At 36.7% G+C, this 27,133-nt stretch overlaps 5 protein-coding genes across 13 annotated transcripts in view; 2 read left to right on the plus strand and 3 right to left on the minus strand.

Moving 5' to 3' along the window:
- The window catches only part of kif1ab (kinesin family member 1Ab), a 32,305-nt gene extending 26,204 nt beyond the window's left edge, over positions 1-6,101 (minus strand). For 4 of the 9 annotated variants that reach the window (XM_026206514.1, XM_026206513.1, XM_026206512.1 and 1 more), the window contains exons 1-8: positions 5,792-6,099; positions 2,901-3,087; positions 1,726-1,799; positions 1,402-1,581; positions 1,206-1,271; positions 949-1,127; positions 367-478; positions 47-124 (exon numbers count right to left, since the gene is read on the minus strand). In XM_026206514.1, the coding sequence (XP_026062299.1) occupies positions 47-124; positions 367-478; positions 949-1,127; positions 1,206-1,271; positions 1,402-1,581; positions 1,726-1,799; positions 2,901-3,006 (795 nt within the window). In that variant the 5' untranslated portion in view covers positions 3,007-3,087; positions 5,792-6,099. Of the gene's footprint in view, positions 1-46; positions 125-366; positions 479-948; positions 1,128-1,205; positions 1,272-1,401; positions 1,582-1,725; positions 1,800-2,900; positions 3,088-4,859; positions 4,980-5,791 lie in introns of those variants that run through there. The other 5 variants (XM_026206507.1, XM_026206509.1, XM_026206505.1 and 2 more) reach the window with 3 other exon arrangements.
- Positions 6,102-9,798: 3,697 nt separating this feature from the next.
- agxtb (alanine--glyoxylate and serine--pyruvate aminotransferase b) lies at positions 9,799-13,865 on the plus strand. The gene is made up of 11 exons (XM_026206516.1): positions 9,799-10,109; positions 10,533-10,725; positions 10,813-10,877; positions 10,998-11,098; positions 11,509-11,579; positions 11,709-11,793; positions 11,880-11,978; positions 12,223-12,292; positions 12,708-12,803; positions 12,895-13,023; positions 13,104-13,865. The coding sequence occupies exons 1-11, from the start codon at positions 9,855-9,857 to the stop codon at positions 13,209-13,211; spliced, it is 1,272 nt and encodes a 423-aa protein (XP_026062301.1). The 5' UTR covers positions 9,799-9,854; the 3' UTR covers positions 13,212-13,865.
- LOC113045826 (F-box only protein 15) lies at positions 13,249-18,159 on the minus strand. Its single transcript, XM_026206515.1, has 10 exons — positions 17,920-18,159; positions 17,722-17,829; positions 17,519-17,623; positions 17,225-17,458; positions 16,337-16,534; positions 16,144-16,270; positions 15,748-15,830; positions 15,522-15,655; positions 15,263-15,384; positions 13,249-14,890 (listed from the first exon to the last, which is right to left on the minus strand). The coding sequence occupies exons 1-10, from the start codon at positions 18,033-18,035 to the stop codon at positions 14,624-14,626; spliced, it is 1,494 nt and encodes a 497-aa protein (XP_026062300.1). The 5' UTR covers positions 18,036-18,159; the 3' UTR covers positions 13,249-14,623.
- Positions 18,160-19,053: 894 nt separating this feature from the next.
- Positions 19,054-21,662, plus strand: thap4 (THAP domain containing 4). The gene is made up of 5 exons (XM_026207276.1): positions 19,054-19,198; positions 19,425-19,581; positions 19,672-19,781; positions 20,683-20,786; positions 20,946-21,662. The coding sequence occupies exons 1-5, from the start codon at positions 19,174-19,176 to the stop codon at positions 21,060-21,062; spliced, it is 513 nt and encodes a 170-aa protein (XP_026063061.1). The 5' UTR covers positions 19,054-19,173; the 3' UTR covers positions 21,063-21,662.
- Positions 21,663-22,911: 1,249 nt separating this feature from the next.
- On the minus strand, positions 22,912-26,442 carry bokb (BCL2 family apoptosis regulator BOK b). Its single transcript, XM_026206519.1, has 4 exons — positions 25,512-26,442; positions 25,086-25,214; positions 24,215-24,378; positions 22,912-23,620 (listed from the first exon to the last, which is right to left on the minus strand). Exons 1-4 carry the CDS (start codon positions 25,738-25,740, stop codon positions 23,501-23,503), a joined length of 642 nt encoding a protein of 213 aa, XP_026062304.1. The 5' UTR covers positions 25,741-26,442; the 3' UTR covers positions 22,912-23,500.
- Positions 26,443-27,133: the final 691 nt, after the last annotated feature.

Genomic DNA, 27,133 nt, shown 5'->3' on the forward strand with positions numbered 1-27,133 from the left:
TCCCAAATCGTCATGAACTAACTCTGTTGAACTCAAAGTGACCCACCTTGAGTCTAGTGCCTTTAGCTCCAGTCGAATCAGCCCTCTCACTGCCTGCCAAGTCTACCAAGCTGATTTTGCTGACCTGTTTGCAAATAGAAATGTTGTGTCTAAGAACGGTAAAGCGCTAATGCATACACCAGCAACTTCAGCGACTGTCAAACTGCCAACATCCATCAGTGAAGTCTGAACTGCAGAGAGTCTCACCTACTTTTGTACTGTAGTCTATTTCTGAAGAAGCACTCACTTTTTCTCATATAGTACAATATTAAAACAATACCAAATGTGGAGGTCTGGTGGGAAAGGCTGCAGGAAAGGATGCAGTACCTTTTCAGATGTGTTTTCTGTGTCACCATCATGTCGTTTCTGTGTGAAGATGATGTTGAACACAGCATGAGAACGGCTGCTGGTTTCATTCATGTTAGTGGCCGCCACAGTCCTGATAACAAGAACAGTTTCAGTTTCATACATAAATATAGAAATCTATGCTTCATTTTAGATAAATACAATTGTTCTGCCGTTTCCATTGCTTCAATATTACAATATGTCCAGAGATATATACACTTTTGTTAAAAAATGTTTGGGGTCAGTAAGATTTTTTTTTTTTTTTAAGAAATTCGCTTTTATTCAGCAAGGACGCATTCAATTTATTAAAAGGTACCAATTATAATTTAGCAATTATGACCTTACAAATAATTTATTGAGTGCTGAAGAATTATATTTCAAGATATTATACTTATTAATACTTATTTTACATTGTAATAATATTTCTTAATATAACTGTTTTTATTCTATTTATGATCAAAGGTAGATTTCATAAAACATTTTTTCAAATGTATCAACGCCAAACCTTTGAATGGTAGTGTAATTCAGAGGCTAACCTCTTCTGTATACAGAAATTAGTTTCACCTTGCTTTGTTTCCAGAGTCCATCAGGTCCTGTATGTCATTGTAGGAAGTAACGGCCAGTTTTGATAGGTCCTCTACATATGGTCCCATCAGAGGATGCTCTCGCACACGCAGATTCCCTTTGTTCTTTGGGTTCAGAAGGTCCCGCACACGCTCACAGTAGATCTCCATGTAACTGACCTGAGCAAAACAACATTTTCACCTCATATACTGATTCTATGGTAAGAATGTAATTTATGATGCAGGTGCTGCTCTTACCTCAACCGAGTATGACATGGTGTTGTCATTATTGTCACTGATCTTGGTAAACAGGTCCTCACATAGCTGTCACAGACAGATGCAGCATTAAAAATGTGTTACCGCAAACAGCATCTAAGTTATCTATTCTAAAGTATTTGATGCAATATCAATGACATCAATAATATCAATTACAGATGGTATAATAGTGTACTACCAATGGGATGATGCCTTCTTGGTCTTTCTCTTGCCTGCCCATCATTGTATATGATTTTCCGGCCCCAGTTTGCCCATAGGCAAAGATACAGACGTTGTATCCCTCAAAAGCATGCAGAAGCATTTCCTCCCCTATGTCTTTATAAACCTGCTTTTGGCATGCATAGTTCACATCTTCTGGCTGTTGAAGACAAAAACGCACAAAGCACGAAAGGAAAGCATCATAAATGTCTCAATAACAGCCATCAGGATCACAGAAGAATTAAAAATAGCAGCAGTGAGTTGCATAAGATGCAGATTCAGCAGTTAATATCAAGAAACTCACCGTTGTATGTGACCAATACGAATAGTCAAAGTTGAAGCTCTTGCTCTCCTTTGGCTGTTTTGGGTTTATAATTGCTAGAAAGCAAAGAGAACATATCGATAAGAATAAATCTATAATCTAATGAAGAAAACAACGAACTATATAAAACTATTTCCAACTTTATTATTTAATTTCAATCATGTTCAGACCTGAAGCCTCTCGTGGCAAAAGAGAATACTAAAAACCTATTCATGTTTTTATACCATTATCATCTCAATACAGTCATCAAAAAAGCATTTTATGCAATGTTAATATACTATAAGGCAATATATGCATATGTAGGCACGTTTCAGGCCAGATGAGTCTAAGGAAGCGTGAATCATGCCATCCCTGGGGTTCTGGGAATGAGGTCATGAACCTCCCTGCATCTTCTCAGCAGCACAAAGCCGTGCAGTGTGTCTGACCTCACACTCCGCATCAGCTGACTCTGTTTTCCCACTCACACAGCAGGCAGAACAACGGGCCAGTTTACAGTTTTTGGAGCTGCTCTAGAAATGGGGGCTTGAAATGCCACAGAATTCTTGCCATCAAATGGACTTTGTTTCTGAACGTGTCCAAAACTTTTGATAATGGCACATTTACCACGCTAAATATTTTCCCATTCCATTTTTCTATTATTTTGATTACAAACATACTGATTAAAAACAATTCTGGCAATGATATTATATTGCTATTTTTCTTGCACAATAGTGACAATTATATCAGATGAACCTGTCTCCATCTCTTAGCGAAACTTTATAAATATCTGATTCTGCTCCTCATATTTTTGTTTTGATGGATTAATGCAAAACATTGCACATCATTTTATACCTTGACTCGTTTTGAGAATCAATTTACAGTTAATCTGCAGTCAACAAATGTATTAGTCGAACGGTGACAGTCTGCACACCAAATCAATTAAAAAGCCTTTTTCTGAAAACTAAAGCATGACCTCTTTGACATTTCTAAACCTGTAAGCCTAAAGATGCACTAATAGGCTATTCTCTCTCATGGGGGTGCTGATGAGAGACCATGGGGATAAATATTTCATTACAGTCATAAATAATTCCTACAGCACTGTGACAATCATCTCTTACTCAGATGAGTTCAAATAACCATTGACAGCAAGTGAAAATGTGTTTTGAAAGAGCACTCACTGGTAGTGTTGCCTGACATCTGGATGATACACTTGCTCTCTTTTCCCATCTCTCGTGAATTGAAGGGACGGACCCTCACGGCTACTTTCACCGAGGCACCTGCCATGGTGTCTGAGTGCTGGGGATCTGCTACTGCACAGGATCTGATGGGACGAAGCCCAGCCAGGAATCAGAGGCCGACTGCCACCTGTAGAGAGAAACACTGACATGCTACTGTATATGCTGGAATCTCAAAAGAATATACATGTGCATTTTACTTCACTATAGAAGGCTGTATATGGTGAATCATCAACAATCAGCATCTTCTGCAAAACAAGGCTAGAAATGTGTTAAGGCCTACACTTTAGATCTAGTACCTTAGCAATTCACTTCACAGGGGATAATTAAAGAAAATCCCTATAAATCTGTTCAGGCGGTTGTACTGGCTAAGTTACACCTCTGAAAATCTCATTTAGGTAATGGAACTCTCTGAGTTCATCAGGACTTTTATCACATTCAGTTGATTACTGTTCACCAGATATGTCTATGTGAACTCATGACCTCTAAAACAGGTTTTATTAAAAGAATACACAATTTGCTTGTTCAAATAAGAATCCAACTGCAAGGGTAGTCAGTCAGCAAAAATCATGATTATTCAAGGCTCGCAGAGAGAACCTTTGGTTTCAGTGGCAATACTCCTAAATATCTTTACTGATATCTATGAGATTACATTTGATAATTAAAACCTACTAATATATCTTATCTATTTTGCAAATCCATCCCTATTCTACCTGTGGACCATGACAATCTCACAACAAAAGAATGATCTCATGATGAAAAGGGTGATGGTAATGGCTTCTGTGAACTTCATACACGACAATAACGCTACTCATATTGTAAATACCTGATGTCAAATTAAGAGCTTTGATAATCAATCCAAAACCAGACACAACTTCAGAAACTGTTGGAAATGCCACAACAAAGAAATGAAAGATTTTCTTGTTTGCAATATACTTACTAAATTATATAATAGAGTACCACAAAGCAATATTATTTAATTAATGAATTTATAAGTAAATGTATATTCTCCTGTTTCATATGGGGTTCAATCACACATTGATTGCGATTGTTTATAAATGCTGGAATTGCATACTGTCTGTTACAATGACCTGCATGCTGTAAAACATCTTAAAAAGACATTCTGGGTCAGTGGCAATTAATTTGAGCAACTCTGTACAAAAGACTATGACATCCACCATAACCCATTTAATAACTGTCCTACTATGGAGAGAGTAATCCGTTTAAATGACTGTAAAAAAAAAAAAAAAATGGAACTAGGTCAAATTATATGTAAATTCTTTCATTCTGCAAATCATGGTTTTAATCAGGATTAGAAAAACTGGATTAGTTTATTTTTTAAGAAGAATCAACAAATTTACTTTAGGTGCAATGAGGAATAACAATTATTTAGAAATTTTCCTACAATGGAAACTAGACTGAAACATATAGGGTAATTATTGCAACAGTTAATATGTAAAATGATCCTGTTCATCTACACTTTGATGATTTTCCCCCTTCATTTTTTATTGGCAGCTTAATATGGGATAACCACCCATAGTAAAAAATATTCAGAATTAAAAAATAAAATGTAGGCTAGCTAGATGAATTTGGACAACATTACACTTATCGCTCTCCAGAAAAAGACTGGGCTTAATGCCATCCTTCAAAAAAAAAAAAAAAAAAAAAAAAAGGAAACAAGTTACGTTTGTACACAAACCAGCGCACTGAGCAAATATTATTTTTTATCACATACAGCCCTCACAGTCTCCGGAAAATGGCTGCCCTGACCATCTGCTGGTATAGTCATGAATCAGCTGTGATGGACGCTCAGCCGGCAACACAAGCGCAATGAAAGCGTTTCAACGGTTATTAAGCAAACCAGCTATACAAAACAATGTTATCATATTTAAAGGTATATACCAACTGTTTATATTTAGATCTGCCTCTGCGTAGAATTGCGGCAGCAACACCCAGTATACACTGCCAGCGTCGCGACATGCAGGAACGCTCCCAATATAATCGACAAGACCTACGCATTTATATCATCGTCATCATCTAGTTACATTGTATAAGCGCGAATTCAGAACGTTTCAGCGTGTCGCGTCGCGCTAGACTCGGGGTGTAAACGAAGTGTGACGCGTCTGTTACTATGGCTATATTTTGTCAGAATCTTTAGTTCAGTGCAAAATGCAGGCAAATATACAGAATTCAATTTCGAATTTCAATTCTGATATTAAAGAAGTAAATCGTTTCCTGATCCTAAAGTATTAGTGCGCACTGTATTCACCATCAGTAACGCATCTAATCAAAAAATGCGCTACATATTCATAGATGACGCTTTTTCCTCTGTAAGTATTCGTCTAATCTGTCTGGCCTTTGAAACCATTTGAATTATGAAAAAGGACCAGATTTCATGACGTGGCCTCACCCGGCCAACATAAACAGCATCCTTCAGCACCATAGACAATCTCAAGACTGCCAATGCATGTAAACAAGACCGAATAAAGTATTTTTCCATTAAATGTCTTTTGACATCAATAATAATAATTCTAAATACATTTATAGTATATAGGCTAAGTCCTTAAATAGCATGATAGTACAAGATCAAATTTAAATAACCTACATAATTGTCCATTTATATATTTTTTTCTTTTTAAAAAGAATAATAGCATCTTCTTCAAGATCTTTTCCATTTTATGCTTACTCTTTTGTATTTCAACAGCCTTTCTGTGGCATTCCAGACAGGACAACAGTGGCACAGTGCACCACCCTCCTTATTCTCATAAGAGACATGCAAAACAATGGTTTTAAAACACATAAATCACACAAACAGCAATCAAGATCTCACATACTTGATTCCTGATGGCAATATCCTGTTGAGATTGCGGACAGCAGTGGGTTATTCCATCAAGTCTGCTTCCATCCGCCGTCTTCTTCCTCACCCAGTTGTTTTATTTTTTTCCTATAGACTCTGAGCCTCTCCCTAGCTCAGCACCAACAATGCAGGTGGAGCCCCCCCTGGCAAGACCATCAGACTGAGGGAGTCTGGTTTTGCAGGGCCTGGTACGCAGTGGTGCGTCAGGAAGCTGAGGGAGGGGTTAATGGATGTGGGGATGCGCTGACAGACAGTGTTTCTTCAGTCTAACACAAAATGGCTCTTATGGTGGAGCCAAGGATGCTGATCAGCAGTGAGTCGCTGATGACATCATCAGTGCTGGAGCTAGCAGCATGGATGCAGCACAGGGAGCGGGAGGGAGGAACGGAGGGAGAGAGAGGGGGAAAGAGAGCCTGAGAACCACACACTGATAATAGCATCACTGGACACTCTTAAAAAAAGACCACGGTTCATGGGTTTGCTTCTGTGTCCACAAATACAAACCACAGTATTAAAAGCACAAATAGCTCATTTGAAATTCCATGCTCAGCCGGTAGGGTTTATGTCTCTGCATGCACAGACCAGACCCTCTCAATGAAGGCTAAAGATGCCAGCTAAGCTTATGCAAAGAGACAAACAAGTAAGGTTCACTTAAAGAAAAGAAAAAAAGACCCGAAATGTACTACTGTTCAAAAGTTGTGGTAAGTATTTTTTTTTAAAAAGATACTTTTATACAGAAAAGATGCATTAAATTGGTCAAAAGTCATGGTAAAGATATTCACAAAAGATTTAGCATTTTAATAAATGCTGTTCTTTTCAGATTTCGATCTGACATTGAAGACGGGAATAGATTGCATTTTAAAACAAATTAATATAGAAAATAATATTTTACTAGCCTTTATTTTATTGTAGTTTTGTTTTTTTGTTTTTTACTCTATTTTTAATCAAATAAATCCAGCCCTGTTGACTTCTTTTAAAATCATTAATCATTTAGTGATTTTAAACAGTACATGAACAATATTTTTGTACTTCATTTTCACTGATATCTGTACAAAGGAATATTGATTGTACTAGGAACAGTGTTAAGCAAAATGCTGAAACAGGTTGTATTACAAGGGTCCATGAAGGTCATTTATGGTGTATCCTGCTTATTGGGTGTGATTGACAAAACTGAACTGTAGTAGACTAATAATAATAATAAAGAAAAAAGAATCACAGTTGCATTATTTACAGAATCTTAAAAGAACACATTAAAAAGGCAGATACAAATTTTGTGATGGTTTAAAATATGACATGAAGACACAATTCGTTTTTTAAGTTTTTGTTTTTTGTTTCACTCTGATGCATGACCAGGCTTCCATAATAAGCAAGAAAAAGACAATGTTCTTTCATTTCTTTTGAAGATTAATTTAAATTAATCAAATCAAAAATGTTATGACTTCAATGGACTAAAATGGATTTAGCAGAACAGCGCCATCTACTGGGCATCTGATATTCTATGAGATTTAAATCCCATAATATTCTGCTCACTATATTACGCAAGGATAAATACACTTCTTTGAATTAGTTTTAGAATTGTAGTTGAATAGGGTCAAGGTCATCTATGTCTGCCTGAACATCTCCACCGGTGTTACATCAGAGTACATGTCCCGTCTTTCACAAAAGCATGGCAAGAGCTGAGTCTCTTCTCTCTCTTACTCTGGCCTGTGAAGTGGGTGTTTGAGCTCCACCACAGTGCAAAGGGCACACAAGGGTAAACATTGCGTTTCCACTTATTTACTGTGCAGACTAATTATTTACTGGAGGATAAGTGATGGAGACCACTGCTCTGGTCAAAGTCCCTTAGCATCTGCTTTCTATGACACACAACGTCTTTTAAAGAATCACTGTGTTCTGATCTGGTACTTTTGTACAGAGTAAGCATTTTTGTACTGAATGGGAAAAGTACAGTCTATTCATGTTCAAGACTTTGTTAGTTATATAAATATGGTAAGATTAATAAAAGGAATAGTTTATCCAAGAATTATTATTTTTCTTTTTCAAGAATGAAATAAGTAGTCTTCCTCAGGCCATCCAAAATTTAGACGAGCTAATAAACACATCACAATAATCCACAAGTAAAAGTGAATATTGGGAAGTGAACATTTGTGTGCTTGTAAGAAACAAATCCATCATTAATATTTAATTTAACCATTGCTTCTAGCTAAAATATGAGTCATCTATCCAATAATATTTCTATTTTTAGTGAAAAGGTAATTTTTGTCCGAATCAGGAGGGAAATATGCACAGATTAAGCATTGTTTATAAGCCAAGACAGTCCAGAACAGTTCTCAACAAATATGTTGGTTGGTGGATTTTTGCTTCACAAGACATTGTGGTGTGGATCACTTGTGGATTATTGTGACGTTTGGACTCACATTCTGATGGCACCCATTCACTGCAGAGGATCCATTAGTGAGCAAGTGCTGAAATGCCCACACACTCTTAGTTTTCTTTAATTTAAAAATATGCATTTTTATTCATTCATTTGGTTGCAATAAAAATTTTGTTCAAAAATATGGTAAGTATAGTAAGTAAAATAAAAAATAAAAAAATTCTTTATTGACTTCTTAATTTTCATAGCTGTTGTTATGCCTTAAAATGTCATGCCATTTGTATGCATGTAATTTCACAGTATTTTCACCTCCTAAATTAGCCTTCTAGCCTACTTGTGCAGTCACAATTCTATAATGGTACAATTTTCTCAGGCCAATGACTTTTTTGTATTACATTAAAATTATTTTTAGAATAGGTAATTGTACATAAATAGGATAAGCAAAACAAATATGATTATTTACTCCCCCGACAGAGGCCTTTCGCTAAAAAAAAAAAAAAAAAAACTTGGTTCTTGAAGATATGTGGGCAAAAATACAATGAATTACAAGGCTGTAGAGAATCGTTTATTATTGCAGATGTAGGCCTAAATATACTGATGTCTTAATTATAATATTTCAATAGGCCAGTTGTGAACTAAAGTGAGCCGGTCTAAGGCATGAAACCCCAGGAATGAAAATAAGTCCCACTCCGGCCCTGTACATAAATACAAACTTACTAACAGATACAGACTTTCTTAGAAATTAACAATTCAAATGCAAATGATGTGAACAACTTTCTGTTTGCCATTTTATATTAGATACTACCTAAATTAGCTCTTAGGCAATGTAAAAAATAAAAAAACACTCGGTTAAAACCAAAAAAAGGAGAAAAGAATGAAATGGTTTGTAAACTGAAATATAAGGATTTTTTTTAAAAAAATGTGTGCAAAAGTCATGTTTACACTAATTTGCTCATATTTAATACCATGTACTGCACTGACCATGCAAAGGACAAATGAAATGTGAGTTGGTCTTATCAGTGTGTGTGTGTGTGTGTGTGTGTGTGTGTGTATTTCTTCACATCAGCCAATCAACGGTATTGAGAAAGGTACACTCCTTCTCTGAGCTGGTAAACAAGTGGAGAATGAATGAATCAATAGAGCACCTCACCAGGATGTAAACAAAACCGAAGAGAAAACCTGAAGAGAGACAGACATTAGGCTACTACAGGGTTTTTAAGATAACTTAAACAGTAGACTATGAAACTAATTTACAATGTCTATAAATCTAAAAATACTGACTAATCCCTTGACTAATTGAAGGCACAGGGCAGTCCAACTCTGTGAAAAAGTTCAGATGAACACGTGTGTTCTGTGTAAGTATTTTTGTGAGGTGTCAGGAAAGATATTGTTTTAAAGACGAAAGGACGATAAAAAAAATTATACAGCCTAATATAATAATACAGGAAACCCTCTCTATATTTAGCCTACCACCCTTTTCTATTTTGTTATTACGCTCTCTCATATCCACCTCTGGACCGTTATACCTTATTTGGAAGATGAAAGGTGGGGGCAATTTGTGCCATGACGCATGTAGCTCTGTGTGCAGGGGTCAAAGACCCGTTTGTTTAAAATGTTGGAAAACCGCAAAGTTTTGTCTTTCTAGCTACCAGCAGAGAGAGGAAACATGATGCCGAGGAGCGTCCTATCCAGGTGTGCGCGCTTGACGCAGCAGGTGCCTTTGGAAAGCGCGCGGTCCACCAGACACGGCGTCCACCGCGGGATGTCCTCTGTCACCATCCCGCCACCAGCGTGCATGCTCCGGCCGCTCGAGGCTCCTTTCCGGTACCTGTTTGGACCAGGACCCTCCAATGTGCCGCCTCGCATTTTAGCAGCAGGAGGGAGACCTATAATAGGTCACATGCATTCGGAAATGTTCGGGGTAAATCTCACGTTACATTTTAACGCACATTTTACAACTTTAACATGAATTATTGAAAAATAATGAAAAGAAAAATGCTGTTAAAACAATATTTAAACAAAACAATTTAAACAACAAATTTAAACAGTAATTTAAGGATCAAAATACATGTAAAGATCTATAGTTTAGCCAAGCAAAAAAAGTTACGAAACCACTTAAACATTTCCTTTAAAAAACGTCATCATCATCTTTAAATGCTTAGGCCTATGTGTTCTTTAAATATTTATATTCAAAACCTTTCTATAAGGAGCTATATTTAGTAAAGTTTATGTATGCAACAAAATGTAAGAAATAATTTAAATAGGCTACTTTACATTTTAATGCTATAAGATCTTAAAACAATCTTAAAAGCCACTAACAGCCACTGCAAATATTTTGTCACAGATTATGAATGACATCAAGAAGGGAATCCAGTATGCTTTTCAGACCAGTAACAACATGACACTGGTCATGAGTGGCTCCGCACACACAGCGATGGAGTGTGCAGTCTTCAACATCGTGGAGCCTGGAGAAAGCGTTCTCGTTGCCATCAATGGAATCTGGGGAGAACGAGTTGCAGAAATTGCTGAGCGGATGGGTATAAATGGCGTTCTATAGAAACGCACCCTTATTTGTAGAGAGTATGAGAGCATGCTTACTCTTTAACATCTTTCTGTTTTCCCAGGTGCAAAGGTTCACACCTTGGTGAAAACACCTGGAGGACACTTTACAAATGCAGAAATTGAGCAGGTGAAACTACATAACTATACTATTAGTTATAACACATATTTTAATTCCACATGCCACTGTAAGTTGGTATGACTAGTAAAGCAAACCCCTGCTCTATAACCAGCATTTTACATTCTACAGGCTCTGGCTAAACACAAGCCAGTTCTTTTCTTTCTGACACATGGAGAGTCATCATCTGGTCTGGTGCACCCAGTGGATGGCGTTGGTGATATTTGTCACAAGTAAGAATATTCTACAATCACTGTTGCACAAGTTATTACGCAACTTTTATAGTGCTTTTTTGTAAAATCTTTTTTTTTACATGCAAAAATGTATGATTGGTTGCAGACTGTACAGATACACTTCTGACAAATGATTTGCTAAAAATACATAAATTAAAAATCAATAAGTATTCAAGAATAATGTTAAGAAAGTAAATGTAAAATAAAAGGGAGGATTAATTTCTACATTGCAAGTACATGGTATTACTAGTATTTTACTTTACATATTTTTCACATATACAACATTGAAAAGAACCTGTGCACAAAGAATTTTAAAGTTAAATATCTGTATTGTCTACTCCTCCCCCAAATCCTCTTTTGAAGCTATCCTTAACTTGTTATACGTCTCTTGCATGGTTTTGTCTATGCAGATACAACTGTTTGCTCTTAGTGGATTCAGTGGCGTCACTGGGAGCTGCACCGCTTTTAATGGACCAACAAAGTGAGTGGATCAAAATATGAAGTTATTTAAATATAAAATTTTTATGAGCATGAAACCACAATGTCATTTATGAAGTACATATTCGAAATCTAGATTGAATTTAACCATTCAAATCTTTTTCCTTTATAGATATTGATATTCTCTATACTGGTTCCCAAAAAGCCTTGAATGCTCCACCCGGCACAGCACCCATTTCATTCAGTGAAAGGGCATGGTGAGAAGAAATCTTTGTGCTTGCACACATCGAGTCATTCAAACATTTTAAAATGATATTCATTTTTTTCCTCAAATGTGATATAGCCACAAGATGTTCAACAGGAAAACAAAGCCAGTATCCTACCTCCTTGATATGACCCACTTATCCAATTACTGGGGCAATGACGGCAAGCCAGATAGAATGTAAGTACTGTAAATGCAAACTTAGTAGAGCATGGTTGCAAAATTTTATTCCTGCAGTGCCACTCCTGGGGAGTTTAGTTCCAACACACTTCCCATACTGTAGTTTTAAAATAAACCTGAAGGACCTAATTAGGGTAGAAGCTAAACTCTGTAGGGCTGTGGCTCTCCATGAACTGAGTTTGGCACTTCTGTAGTGTGGATTGAGTTGAGGATTGTCTAAAGTTAACACTAAACTGTGTTTCAGATACCATCACACAGGACCTGTGTCTGGTTTCTTTGCTCTGAGGGAAAGTCTAGCCATCCTTGCTGAAACGGTAGGGGCTAGATGTGTTTATTTTATACTCAAAGTAAACATTTACAACCTTGCTCATCATTATAGCTCACTCTTTGATGGTTAACCTTGTTGTCCCAAAGTCTACAATTATAGGATCTACTGCTTGTTTTCTCAACCATGTATTTTTGTTTGAACTGTAACAGGCCGGGTGTTTAGATTGTAACAGGCTGGGTGTTTAGAGCATTTTTGCTCAATAAAAATCTGTTATATACATATTATATATATATATATATATATATATGTGTGTGTGTGTGTGTGTGTGTGTGTGTGTGAGAGAGAGAGAGAGAGAAGTCATGCCACAAACCTTTGAATTATAGTGTATATACTGCTATTAGGCAGTTACTATACCTTTTTTTAATGACTCGTATCTAATACTTCTAAAATGTCTGCTCAAGGGTCTTGAGAACTCATGGAAGCATCACACAGAAGTTGCAGAGTATCTCTGGAAGGGTTTGGAGGACTTGGGCTTGAAACTGTTCATCAAGGACAAGGTAACTTTTGGTGACTTCATTTGTATTAATTCTCCAAACAATAATATAACCTAAAAGAGAAAGCAATTAATATACATATCCATTCCTGAAGGATCTGAGATTACCCTCCGTCACCACCGTTGCCATCCCTGAAGGGTATAACTGGAAAGAATTGCTGGCTTACATAATGAAGCATCACCAAATCGAGTTTACTGGAGGTCTAGGCCCCACTGTTGGCATGGTGAGTAAAAGCTTGTCAATGATAAATGATAATGCATTCAACAACATGACTGAATTATCATCCACTCAACTGTTTTCTAGGTATTGCGGATTGGGTTCATGGGATACAACTGCAACAAGGCCAATGCTGCAATGGCTCTCGCAGCTCTGGAAGACGCTTTAAAGCAGTGTCGAAAGTCCAAGGCCTGAAGAAAACGGTTGACCTATATATTGTTGCAGTTTCATATGGTGATGCTTGTAGTGCGAATATTACACACTAATGTAAAGGAAGAGCTATTATATATGAGCAGTGTTGGGGAAAGTTACTTTTAAAAGGAATTAATCTCAAAATTGCATTACTTCCTAAAAAAAGTTTGTTACTTTTTATGGAAAGTAATGCGTTACATTACTTTTGCATTACTTTTTTAATCTGGGCAGGGATTGCTTGTTTTTAATATAAAAAAGTTCTTTCTTTTACAAATGTAAAACTCCTTTCACAGCAAAAGTGAAATGAATACACCTCGGGCTAAAGGAAGTGTAAATTCACGTCTGTACAGTAGAGGGCGCAGCTCAAACAAATTGCTTGAAGAATATGAAGAAGAGAAGAAAGATCAGACACTATTCAGCAATAACAAATGTCATTTTTGCTTATTAGTATGGTTGAGTTGTGAAGTCAGTAGCAAAGACACTGGTTAACAAAATGGGATTATATACAAAAATTATATTTGTAAAAATTATATTTGTCTGCATATCAAATTATTGCATGTTTGTATAATATTCCAAGTTTGCATTTGACGTTTTATTAATTTTGAAGAATACCGAATCTGTTTTTGTGCAGAGAGATGAGTAAATCAATGTTCATATTCAGTCTAGAACTACAGTAACATGTTCACACAGCGCACCCAACGCCTCTGTACTTACTCCCGATTTCTCTCAACATGGCAACACGAGAGCTGTCAGTCAATACATGGGAAACAAAGTAACTAGTGTTACTTATTTAAAAAACTCACTCAGATATGTCCTTCTAAAAATTAAAAAGGTAATCGTTACTTTACTAGTTAAAAAGTAATCTGATTACATAACTCAGATTACTTATAATCCCCAACATTGTACATGAGGTTTCACAATGGTTGGTATAATGAGGAAGAATTTTAGCCGATTAGAAATTTTACATTTATGCCTCCCATTGCATCACTCCAGCACTTGAATGACCTTTATAAAAACACTACAGAGAAATAAATCATTAATATTATTTGATCATTTGGGATTACAATGGGAGTTCAGTAACAGTACACAGGACGTTCAAACCATTGTGTTATTTATTTTCCTTTTGAAACTAACAATGAGAAACATAATGCCAAAAATAAAAAGTTGAACAACATTTACCAAATTTAAATTGGTACTGAAATAAAAATCGTGCTTTGGCATTTGCAGAAAAACAAAACATGAAAGTAAAAACTCAGTGCCTCTGAAACATTTCAGACATCTACATGAACAAACTGCCAAAAAGCTAGAAAAATGAAATGTATTACAAAAATCACCTTTGAATGTTTACAACTAAAAGCACTGCCAGAATCATTGCAACTTTTCTAAACATAAACCAGCTAGGCATCGCAACGGTTTCAACATTCTCCACTAAAGTGCCTTTGCACTTTGTCTGCTGGAAAGATAGTAACTAGCTGCACCAAAAAGTAGTGCTGAACCTCCTCCATCCACACGAAGGTCATTTTGACCTTCCCCTCGGCATCCTCGTAAAGGACGATGAACTGCTCACCTTCGTACTCCAACTCGAGCACTCTTTGTCTACTGTACATTTTTACAGTAGAACTGGCACACCAGAAGGGACGCTGAGCCTCATCCAGCACCGTCAGAGTCATCATGCAGCACCGCTGGATATGTGGAGCAAGCAAACATTGTTGTTTTTATCATTCCTTGATAAAGCAAGCAAGTTAAGGACATGCATATCTAACTAAAATACACAAACAGTGTGGCAGCATATTTTCAGCTATTGCTACATTCTCATTTTGTAAACCCAGCTATCAACTCAAAGCTGCACTTAAAGTGCGTTTAATTTCAGACTTTCAGTATTTGGCCTTGTTTATGTTCCCAATGTTGTAAACAGCGTGAAACCTACCATTCTATTTATAGACCGTATCCTAAGAATAGCATGCCAGCACTAACCAACCAGTCATTTCCAGGGAGAAATTAAGTCTAAATAAAGTGTCCGATTAGCATAAGAATCAGGAATGAATCCTAGGTACCTCAACTTCTCCCTTCAATCCCTCTGCTTGCCATGGAAGACTGATCTTCGCCACAGGCACGTGCTCGGATACATTAGCGAAATCAATGGCGATTAACTGCACAAATTCCCTTTGTGGCATCACTGTGTGAAGCCCAAGAACATTCATATTATTCACATATAATTTTAATATCAAAACACTGTTCATAATTTTTTGGAAAACCAGACTACGGAGGGCAATAAAAGTGAAAAATGGGTTAACAAAAATGTTATATATTTACCTCTGCGGGTGTACAGTGGGGAAAACCTCCGACACAGGATTTGCCGAACTGGATTGTGAAGCACAATGTGCAGAGTGTATCCATGGCGGCTACAGTCAGGGTCCACAGCACTGTCATCTGCAGGCATGTAGGGACTATTGATGTGAACAAACACACTAGGTTAAGGGACTGTGTGACATGTTATCAACTTTATCAAATAAATAAATAACTATTAAGAGTTGTGCACCAAAATCTTGACCCGAGAAGACTTCTTTCAATCAGTTTGTGGAAGTGCAGGTTGACCATGATGAAGGCAATTTTCCAATTGCCCTACAAACACCACAAATTAAGATAAAAACAAAAACATAGACAGGATTATGTTTTCAATAACTATATATAGTCAGCATTTAAAAAAAACGAATATGAATATTTTAGAATACGGATACAACCATCAAGTCATTTAGATTATTTTTTCCATGTAAATATTAAAATTCTACATCATTTTAAATGTTGCAAGTTCATTTAGAATGTAGGGTATTAATATACACATATATACAACTGCAATATTGACCGGTAATCAATATAGTACTGAAATACTGTACTGTGCATCCGTAATAGAACTTGGCTAAATAAATCAACATACCCGCCAGAGCCCGATGAGGATCCCTTTATCAAACTCCAGCACCTTCACAAGCCTGTCAGCACCAAAGAACGACCAACGTCCTGTTCTTTGCAAAGCCGTCTTGCGAATCAGAGAGCGCCACCTTGGCCTGCACATGAGAGGCATTAGTCAGAAGAGTACGTATTATGCTTCAGATCATTCAGATGTTTCTTACTTGTCTCCTGGAGCTGGTGAAGCCGGACACATTATTCCATGAAGCTGCAGGGTATTAAGAGTGTACATGAGCGGCCAGATACCATGGTTCCAGCACACTGTAACCGATGAATCTTCGAAGAAAGTGTGCGTCTGCTTATAGACAATTTCCCGTCCGTTCCGATTTGTGAGGGTGATCTCCCACTGAATGTCTAACCTCCTGTAAAACACCGCAAGCATAGGTGTGTTTCCTCACTTTCACTGTGGACATGTTATAAAAACATTTGGCAGCCAGAAAATGGTAGTTCACCCATAAATGAACATTTTCTGAAAATGTGTTCATTCACCCTCGGGACAGGAATGTGCATTCTAAACAAATATGATGTGGGAGGATTGACTTTTTCACTGGATTAAATATTATGGATCTCACTGATGTATTTGACTTATTCAAATACGCAGATTTTCACTACACAAGACATTAGCTGATGGACTGGAGTCACATGTTTTTAGCAGCTGTTTGGACTCTCATTCCGACGACACCCATTCACTGCAGAAGATCCATTGGTGAGCAAGTGATGTAATGCTTAAGTTTTCAGAATCTGCTCTGATAAAGAAAAACTCATCTACATCTTGGACTGAGGGTGAACAAATTTTCATAAATGCTTAGCTTGTAATGTTTTTTTTTCTTCTTTTCTCAAATAAATATCTCTACAGTTTATATTTTCATGCATACATATATTTTTGGTTTTGATAAATTGGTTAAATTACTTATTTGGTCTACTGCTCTGTGTCATTAATTAAAAATGCACATTACACAAGTTATGAAAATGCTTTTGTGTAGAACTAATAAGCATAACAGGAAAAGATAACTTTCTGCCCTGTTGAAAAGCAGCGAGCACTTATGTTCTACCTGAGGACATGCTCCGTCAGAGCTGGCATGCCCGTGTGCGGGTTCATGTGTTTTAGCTCTGTTTTCCACATGGTGTCCTTGTAGCCGGCCATCTCCTTGAGCAGCAGCTTCTTCCAGTATCCAGCAGGCTTCTCCTCCACAACGGTGCTGCTCACTGCTTCTTTCATCATGCTTACTGGGGGTCTCCACATTTTCTTTTCAATCTCAGAAGCATACAACACAGACCACAGAGCACTGGACGTCCATGTTAATATATAATATTCCTTATTCAAAAGATTTATAGCAGTAACTCACTTGCTGTTGGCCAGATCATGAAACCGCTTGTTGACAAAGCTGATGTTGAACAGAGAGGAGGCATCCAGAAAGGAAAAGATCTTCAAGATGATCTCAGAAGGAAGTCTAAGATGGACACATAACATGCAGTACAGCTTTGCTGTATTATATACAATAATATACATCTTATGCAAATGTAAATATTTGCGCGTGGATTAACTTGCCTTTCCATATAATTTCCATGGCTGCCCTTTGCGCAAAGTTCAAACGCAGGCCGAGTTTTACACGGTTCACGTTGCAAAGGCGTCGGCATTGAGGTGTCATCTCTCCGCCTATGACAATTGAAGAATAAACGTTCAGTCTACCTGTGTGAAGTGTGTCGTCATCATCTAATTGGTATCCAACGCGACTCGACTGCCTACCTTCCCGCACGAGCAGATTCCTCAACCCGAGTACCACCACGTGCAGGTGAATTTTCTTCATCTTTCACAAGGCCTCGTCTTAAATTGAGGAGAAACTCGACAAGACCGGTAGCCATGATGAGTTCAAGGTGTTTGAGCTCACTCTCTTTACTGATTACACTGCTGGCCTTTGACCTCACACGATAACTTCGCCAGAGGGAAGAAAGATCGCTGACTCTTTAGATTTAGGTTTTATATCAGTTAGAAAGTTACAATTCAGATATCAAATCATAATTTAAATATAACACATCTAATTGAAATCAAGTTAATAAATTTAAATATGTTATATTGGATTCTCACATGTATATTGAATTTTACATGAATAACTGACGTCTTGTTTTGTGCTGCATGTATGTTTTTCTTTCCTATTATAAACACTTAAACAGCTTTAATGAAATGAAATGTTTGACCATTTGGATCATAAACCCATTCTTGCAGAAATAAAATGGCATGTACCTGTATAAAAATATTTACAAAAAATAGCCTATAACTATAGCAAAACTATATATTGAAGTAAAATTGTGTCAAATCAAAATGTAAAAATAATAGCCTATAACACTATCATAATAAAATGATATATCGAAGTAAAATCATGTCAAATCAAAATGTAAATAAACTTTGTTTTAAATCTTGTGTCTGTTATATTGGATTCTCAAAGTTTTTGACAATAAAATTTTTGACAATGAATAGTTGACTGGTACTGTGTGTATGTAGCGTAGATATTAGTTTTATTAAAAACAACACTTAAGGAGCTTTATTTTCTTTTTATCCTGTTTAATCTTGTGTTTTTATTTTTATGGGTGGCGTAACGTGTGTTTAAAAAGAATAAAAGTAAACGTGTACTTTTATAAAAGTAAAATGAAAGTACATCACGGAAAATAAACTGAAGCATTTTGTTTTTGTTCTCTCTGTGTGTTTTTAATTTTTTTTTTACACCTAAATATACATACATACATAGGCCTGCATATATATATATATATATATATATATATATATATATATATATATATATATTCAATGAGTGTTATGATACTCAAGTGTAGGCTATCGATACAGCGCCTAATAACTACATCTCCCAGAACTCCGAGTGTTTAATCAGGAAGAAGACACGCACTGTGATGGCAAACACAAACAGCTAGTTCAACCGCAGTGCGAAATAAATTTAGTGTTACTTAAATTGATAAAATTCGTGGTTACTTGAAACATTCAAGCGGAATGTCATATCCATTCAATCTCTCTGGTAGGACAATATGATGATTCCATTTAAATTAATTAACACCTGATTTGTCTTATTTCTAGTGGATTTCCAAGCTTTCGTCTGTAGTGCATACGTCAAACGTAATACCATTAAAACAAAACATGCATTTAATAATCAGCAGGTGCATTAGAACGTTATAGTGAATATATTTCATATCTCGGACAAGCGTGCTTCGACTTAATTTCCCGTGTCCTCCGTGTTTCCGCAGCGGAGATGAACCCCGCGGTGCTGCCGCTGGACTGGCTCCTGGAAACCTGGAGGTCCGATGAGCCCGGGGAGGGATCCTTCCCCTCCATCACGCCTTTTCGTTACACAGAGACTCTTCATTTCTCACATGTAGGACAACCCGTGATCAATTTTATTAAGTAACAAAACAACCCAAAGGTTTTACTTTATTATGCCATGTTCTGACCCACAGGCATACAGTCATTCTGACTATATTACATTTATTTCAGGTTTAATGCATTCCATGCTGAGAGCAAAAAGCCACTTCACAGGGAGTGTGGATTCATCAGGATTCAGCCAGGCACCAACAGGGTGGCCTTCATCATCGCACAGAACTCAGGTGTTTAATTTGCTGTTTTTTTAAACATTTCTTATGTAATCACATTCCAAAAATTTAATATTTGTAATTGGGTTGTTACTTAAAATACTCATAATCGGACTACAGCTACTTTTATTGATGAAATGTTTACATATTATATACACAATGGCAACACATACATTCATAATAAATTGATTCTCTGTTAATGGTCACATGAAATGTATGTAGAGATAAAATATTTAATTTTAGTGTTCGAGTGTTTATTTGTTTATTTACATTCTATGAATATATTACATCTATTCATTTACATTAATGATTAACTTTTTCATTAACTTATGGACCCTCTTCTTTTCATGCACAACATCCAGTTTAGGGTCCTTGATGTTGATACAAATTTTATATTTTCCTTCTTTATAATTTTGTTATACTTTATCAGATCATGTGACTGGAGTAACGTTGCTTAAAATTCAGCTTTTAAATCACAGGAATCAGTTACATTTTAAAACATATTCAAATAGACAGCAGCTATTTTAAATATTATTGAAATAGTATTTGCTGTATTTTGGATCAAATAAATGCAGGCTTGGCGAGCAGAAGAGAATTCTTTAAAAAACAAAAATCTTAATGAAAACTTTTGACTGGAACTGTATATAACTAGTTTTATATGACTAGTTTCTAGTTTTTTACACACAATATATTATTTTCTTATATGATAATCATATTCGAATGGATTCTTAAAATAATCGAAAAGTAGTCAGAGTACATTACCTAAAATATGTTATCTAATAGAGTATGTTACTAACTACAATTGTTGCAACGTCATTTGTAATCATTTACAAACTATACATTTGAAAGTAATAAATCCAGCACTGTCTATAGTACCATGTATTTTTTTTAAATCAACTGCTTCTACCTCTTCCAGGTCTTGTGGAGATTGAAGAGGGGGAACTCACTGGACAGCAGCTGACTCTGCACAGTACCGCCCTGGCTAGAACATCTTTTGCCAAGCAGCCTTATGTTCAACAGGTCTCATGATTCAAAATGTTCATCGTGCACCATGTCAGATTAATAAAAAAAAATCTCATGGGAAGTGATATTTTCATAAAGAAAATATGTCTTGAATATTGCTGAACTGGCATAGTAATTAGAATAAATGTTCCACTAACCATAGTGATTTTTGATCAGATGTCCAGGCACATCCAGTTGAAGCCGGATGGAAGACTGGAACAGACAATCTCTATGGCACTGGAAGGACAGCCTCTGACGCAGCATTTGCACATCCCTTACCGCAGGACTGATTAACTGGCTGTCATGTGGGAGGAAGATGTGTACTAATGTACTTGCCTGACACAAAATATTGATGGTTTATATATAGCAACCTGTGGGTGATGGTACTATTTCTGTGAGTAAGAATGTTATCTAAAGTAATAGATGTGATCTGACCTGTCTTCCCAACAAAACAAGCTTTGTAAATATTGTTACAATATATAAAGGGGTCACTCATTTTGTATAATGTAGAGCAACTACAATAAAAATGTGAAAGTCTTTTCAAATTTAAAGGTGCACTGTGTAATTTTTAGCGGCATCTATCGGTGAGGTGGAGAATTGCAACCAACGGCTCAGTCCCCCACTCACCCCTCCCTTTAGAGAAGCTATGGTGGCAGACACAGGTAAAGATTTTGCCGGTAAAGACAAAATTTTCTTTACAATGGTAAATCAAGGATTTACTTAATTATTCAATAAATCAATGTTATTGCAAATGTTAATGTACTTCATCATTGTGTCAGTGTTTTATTCACAAAAACAACAAAGTGATGAAATGCCTTGTAGAGCAGTTTGTCCGTTTAGGGCTACTGTATAAACATGGTGAAGACCATAGACAGTAAAAGAAATGGACACAGCGACCCCATTGGAACTCAATTGAGACAATTGAAGCCCATTTTTAGCGTTTTTTAGCACTTCCATTTCAGACTCGATCGAAACTTGACGACGTCAGCAACCTGTCTGACAGATGTAAATCTTCTAGTAGCTGTGCGTGAAAACTGCCATCGTTAATCTTGGGGTTCTTTGGCGTGAGTTAGCAGCAGTAAGTATTCGGATTAATTATTTTGTAAAGTATTTTAAAATTTTAATTGCATGCGAGCTTATCCTCCTGCCTGTACGGTAATGCGACAGAGAGTCGAGTGGTTATGACGCAATCGTTAGCCTATTATTTACAAAAACTGTTTCTACAGGGCTATAATGTAACATAGAAGGTAATGGAGCCCTTTATACATTGTCATTTATCTTTATAAATAAATAATGGACAAACGGAGTCTTTAAACGCCTCGGATGTAAAGTTATTTGCTGTCAAAGTGACGCCAAAATGAATGGGAGTCAATGGGAATGCTAACGCAAGTGAAGTTCTGCTACAAGATGGCAGCACGCAGCCGACTTCAACTTCCGGTCGACTTCCTTGCCGCCTGGTGAAGACTTCAATGATAGGCGACCCACGGTGCATGTAGATAGAAATTGCTCACTCTTAGGTAATAAAAACATAACGGTTCATTAAGAAAGGTCTTTATACACCTCTGAAAAAAAAAAAAAAAAAAAAAAAAAAAAAATATATATATATATATATATATATATATAAACTATTTCTTTAAATAGATCATTGTTAATGTTACACATTGCACCTTTAAATTGTGTTTAGTTTTGTTCATTGCAAACTCTTTGAAGAAAATTCTGTTCATTTTCTCATATTGGTTTCCTTAAGATTAAGTTTGTGAATTCAATAATAATTAAAATGTCAGGAGTATTTTTTTCTGTCCAGTCATAAATCAAGAAGCTTTTAGTATTAATTTTTATACATTAATTCACTAATAGGAATCATCAAGGACCATGTGACACTGGAGATAGGACTCAACATATAAAGTACAAAACTACCACTTTAATTTGTGATACTTTTTAACCATAGTACCTTTTTTTTTTTTTACTGTATTTCTGATCAAATAAATGGAGTTCTGGTGGGCAAAACCCACCAACCCAAAACCCTTTTCACTAAATGTCACTATAGACGTGTGTGACTTATAATACCCTTTCTCTGGGGGAAAACATTTATAATTTCTCTGATATTTCCAGGTTTTCCATGACCGTTGGAACCCTTTCTGTTAATAAATGTTTAACATCTTTCTCAGTTCACACATTAAAATCTTTATTTTAGGATGTATACAGCTGGTGACAACAGTGTTTCACACACCACACAAACTGTACAACTGTAAGTGCAAAGTGACACTCCAAACATCATTTTAAGCAATTTTGTATAAATAAAAATCTGAAGATTGTCAAACATGAAAATGTTTCACTCATCACCACAGATATTCAGTATAAAACTTTAGTGTAAGGAATCCACACAATGTGTCAGCACAAAATGAGCTCAAATACCGGCATACCATATTTCTGGGTCAGTTTAAACTAAGGAAGACAAATATTATGTAGCTCCAGCAACGAATATAGCACACATTCCTTCACAGTGTCACCCACACAATGTCAGCTCATAGTATTTGTTTTGAGTCTATGCATAGTGTATTTTAAAGAAATAATAAAAGGTAAAAGAGGATAAAGGTGCAGTTGAACCCGGGGGCCGTGCAATGTCCTTTGTGAAGGGCCGTTTGCTCCAAGAACAGTACAAAGGACCATTCAAACAGTCCTGGGAAGGAAAGATTCAGTTCTCAGTCAACAGGATGATTTCCTGCATGAGGCTACTTCGTCAGGTAGATGTACATGGTCTTTAAGAATTTCCTCCATGTGAACACAGCTGTTGATAACCAGTGGGCACGAGCTCTAGAGTCCATGTTCACCACACATTTTAAAATGTCCCGCTGGAAAGATAGATGAAAAAGAAACATGTGACATGCTTACATATCACAAAGTTTGGGGTCAAAAATATTTGAAAAAAATAATCTCACCAGGGCTGCATTTATTGGATCAGAAAAATGTTCAATGGTTTAAAATAGCTGTTTTGACATTTTTTATGTATTTTAAATTGCAATTTATTCCTGTGATGCAAAGCATCATTACTCCAGACTTCAGTGTCACATGATCCTTCAGAAATCAATCTAATATGCTGACTTGCTGCTCAAGAAACATTTCTTATTATCATAACATTGTGCAGCTTAGCACCTTTGTTTAAACCACGATACAAACCAAGAACATTTATTTGAAACGGCAATATTTTCTAACATTATAAATGTCTTAACTGTAACTTTGGATCAATTTAATGAGTCCTTGTTGAATAAAAGTAACAATAAAAAAAACAGGTATAGTATGTATCGAATTACAGTAGCACAAAGAAAAATGAAAAGCACTAACAGCATCTACAGGTGGGTAACAATACTTCCTTTCCTCATGTGGCCTCTAGAGGTCAGGACCAGTCTTAGTTCATGTAGGAGGAAATACAGAGAATGGACACTTACCCATCCTCCTCTCTTTCTGAGCCATGGGACCAGGTTCCTGCGCACAAACTCGCCCAGACTGTCCACTATGGTGTGCACCATGACTGGATGGCCCTGCCGCACACAGTCCACGGCCAGCCCGGCGGCTACAGCATAGATGGCCACCACTTTGCCCCATGTGATCCCTTGAAAGTAAAAGCAATTCCACGAGAAGAACTAGAAAACCGAGCCATCCATTTTTGAATACTTTTGCATTAATCACAATAATACAGCATTTTAGATAACAGGTTATAATGAGAATTCCATGAGGTTGCAAGTCTTAAATTGCCCATGCCTTATTTCACACCGTTAAATCTGACATTGCACACTGCCATGCTTCACAAGTTACAAGTCAAGGACTATTTCAATTCTTTATGTTCCTTCATATTTAGCATTCGTTTCGGATAACTCCTCACAAACCTTGCAACTTTCTATCTTATGTAAAAAGTTCTGTGAGAAGACCACCAGGCAGAGTGGAACGAAACTGCCATGGTTTAGGACTCCACTGCAACCACCATGTACATCAATAGAAGCAGAACCCAGATAAAATATGTGACCAAATATGTACAAAGGAAAGAATGTGGGTATGTCCTTTTTAGGGGTTTTTCCATGTTCCAAAAAAAGACCATTGAAGAACTTGTCGTTAAACTAAATGTGCGTTTTTATTTTTTGTCTCAAAATGGCCTATTAGGTACTGAATTAACCATAATAACAACAAGATACATAGATTTCATTTTTGTTTATTAATTTTGTTTGTTACTTTTTTTTAATCACTTCAATGCAAGGACAGTGAGATCATGCCCACAAACACTGCCTATAAAACATGTCTTAAAATATCTTCCAGATTACTTACCCATGACTAGGATCTCAGTTGCTACAGAGAGAAAAGCATCTGACACCACAGCCTCCACTGCTACACTGATGTTCAGCTGCTTTGCGATATTACGATACACATACGGGCGCATACACTCAAGTTCATCACCTGTAAAACAAAACTACACCTGTAAAACAGTTTAAATGTACACTCAAACCATAGTGAGAGGGATATGTTCCTCCAGCATTCCCATATTCAGACCACTGGTCAACCAGAATTGGGTTTTCAATGACAGAATCAACATTTGGTCCTCTCAAATACATAATATGTGGTTACTGGATGAATACACAGTTGCAATAAATCACAGTATTAGTTTATGAAAGACAATTCGAAAAGAAAAAAAGAAGAAAAATAGCATCACACCTGTTAAGAGCATCAATTCACACTCACTCCTGGTTCTCTTACCCAGTTTTAGCAGCACCACAGATACATCTACAAGAGCTCCGTGTGGCTCAGGCAGATCAGACTCGACTTTTGACCAACTTAGTCCTTCTCTTACGATTCTGGAGTGAATGAAGTCTATACAGAGTTCCTTGGACTGAAAGACGAGCTCTTTTTCCGTGGGAGTCCGATCAAACTTTAGCTCCATCATCTTCTGGGCGGCGAACACGGAGGAGCGCTCACGCACGTTCATGCGTGAACATCAAAATGTTTGTTTGACCCGAGCACAATACACTGCAACTTCACTGGTTGAAGATGCCTACATAGACACCCCACATACTCCGCTAACATTACGCAGCTCATTTCTCCGACGAAAGTCAAGATAAATTAAATCAGAAACAGGTTCGCTGATACGTAAATAGCCAATCAGGAAGACAACTACAATTGAACAGCTCAGCTATCAAACTGATTTACTCTGAGCGATCGATCGACTAACTTCCGCTGCCCGATTTGTCATCTTCAGTGTCTCTTTCAATCAGTCTTCTGTTTCGCATGAGAAGCACACACGATGTCGAAATGGACTTTCTGACATACTTCCATCATGTGCTGTCTGAGGTCGCTGTTCGCCTGTGCCCTCAATCAGACACTTGGAAGCGAATTTTCTCGCTACCTGGAACGCTTAGGTAACCTCTAATCAACCAAGTGAACGGCTTAGTCCAAATATAAACAGTCTGTGGCATCCTGGCAACACTTGCAATGCTTGTAGTTTAGGCTTATCAAATTAAATAAATTCTAATAATCTCTTTAAAATCCTAGGTTATCAAATTTACATATAAGCTACAGCGTGCAACATTAATATTAGTTTCTTAGAAAATCACACTCGTGTTAAAAGATGAGTGTTTTGTCTTACATACCTACTGTATGTGTGAAGGCTCCACATAAAATGTTTATTTCATATAATGATTCTTCCCTAAGGATCAGTGGACAGTGAAGTCATTCATGCTTTGCTCTAGTGGTTGACCAGGTTATTATCTGTCTATGTTAAGCGAGCTAATCCTCTCACTACAAACCAACACAACCCTTTAAAGTCCTAAGGTCCATGAGCACCTCAGTGTGAGTGTGTCTTACAGGGATGCCACTGCCATTTTCATTCAATGCATCCCTAAGGAGGACTGTTTTAAGACCAATTCATTGCATTAAAATAACTAAAAGAATGTAATCTGACCCAAACATTAATTGTGTGGAACCAGCAAAATTGTTCTGACCCCATATACCTTGTGAAATGACCACAAATTGTTATTAGTAGATTTTGGTGTATCCTGCTCATGCACCAAAGTAGGCTACTGTATGCAGTTGTCTATTTGAACTATATTTGTCGAACATTTAATTTTTATGCAATCGCATTATGCTGTTAAGCCTAATGAATCTATTTAGTGTAGATTTAAGTGCACAGATAATAGAGTCAACAGACCTTTATATAGCTACAAACAAAGTCACCACGAAATCAGAGCCAACCGTTCTTATTTTTGGATATCCAAGCACATATTTTATTTTTTTTATCCAATGAGCCCTGATCGAGTGCTTCTCAAACGGGAGGATGCACCCTGGTGAGGATGCACCCTTCCTAGTCCAGTCAAGGCAAAGAA

Source organism: Carassius auratus, chromosome 27 (genome assembly GCF_003368295.1).
Source record: "Carassius auratus strain Wakin chromosome 27, ASM336829v1, whole genome shotgun sequence".
In the NCBI taxonomy this organism is placed as follows: domain Eukaryota; kingdom Metazoa; phylum Chordata; class Actinopteri; order Cypriniformes; family Cyprinidae; genus Carassius; species Carassius auratus.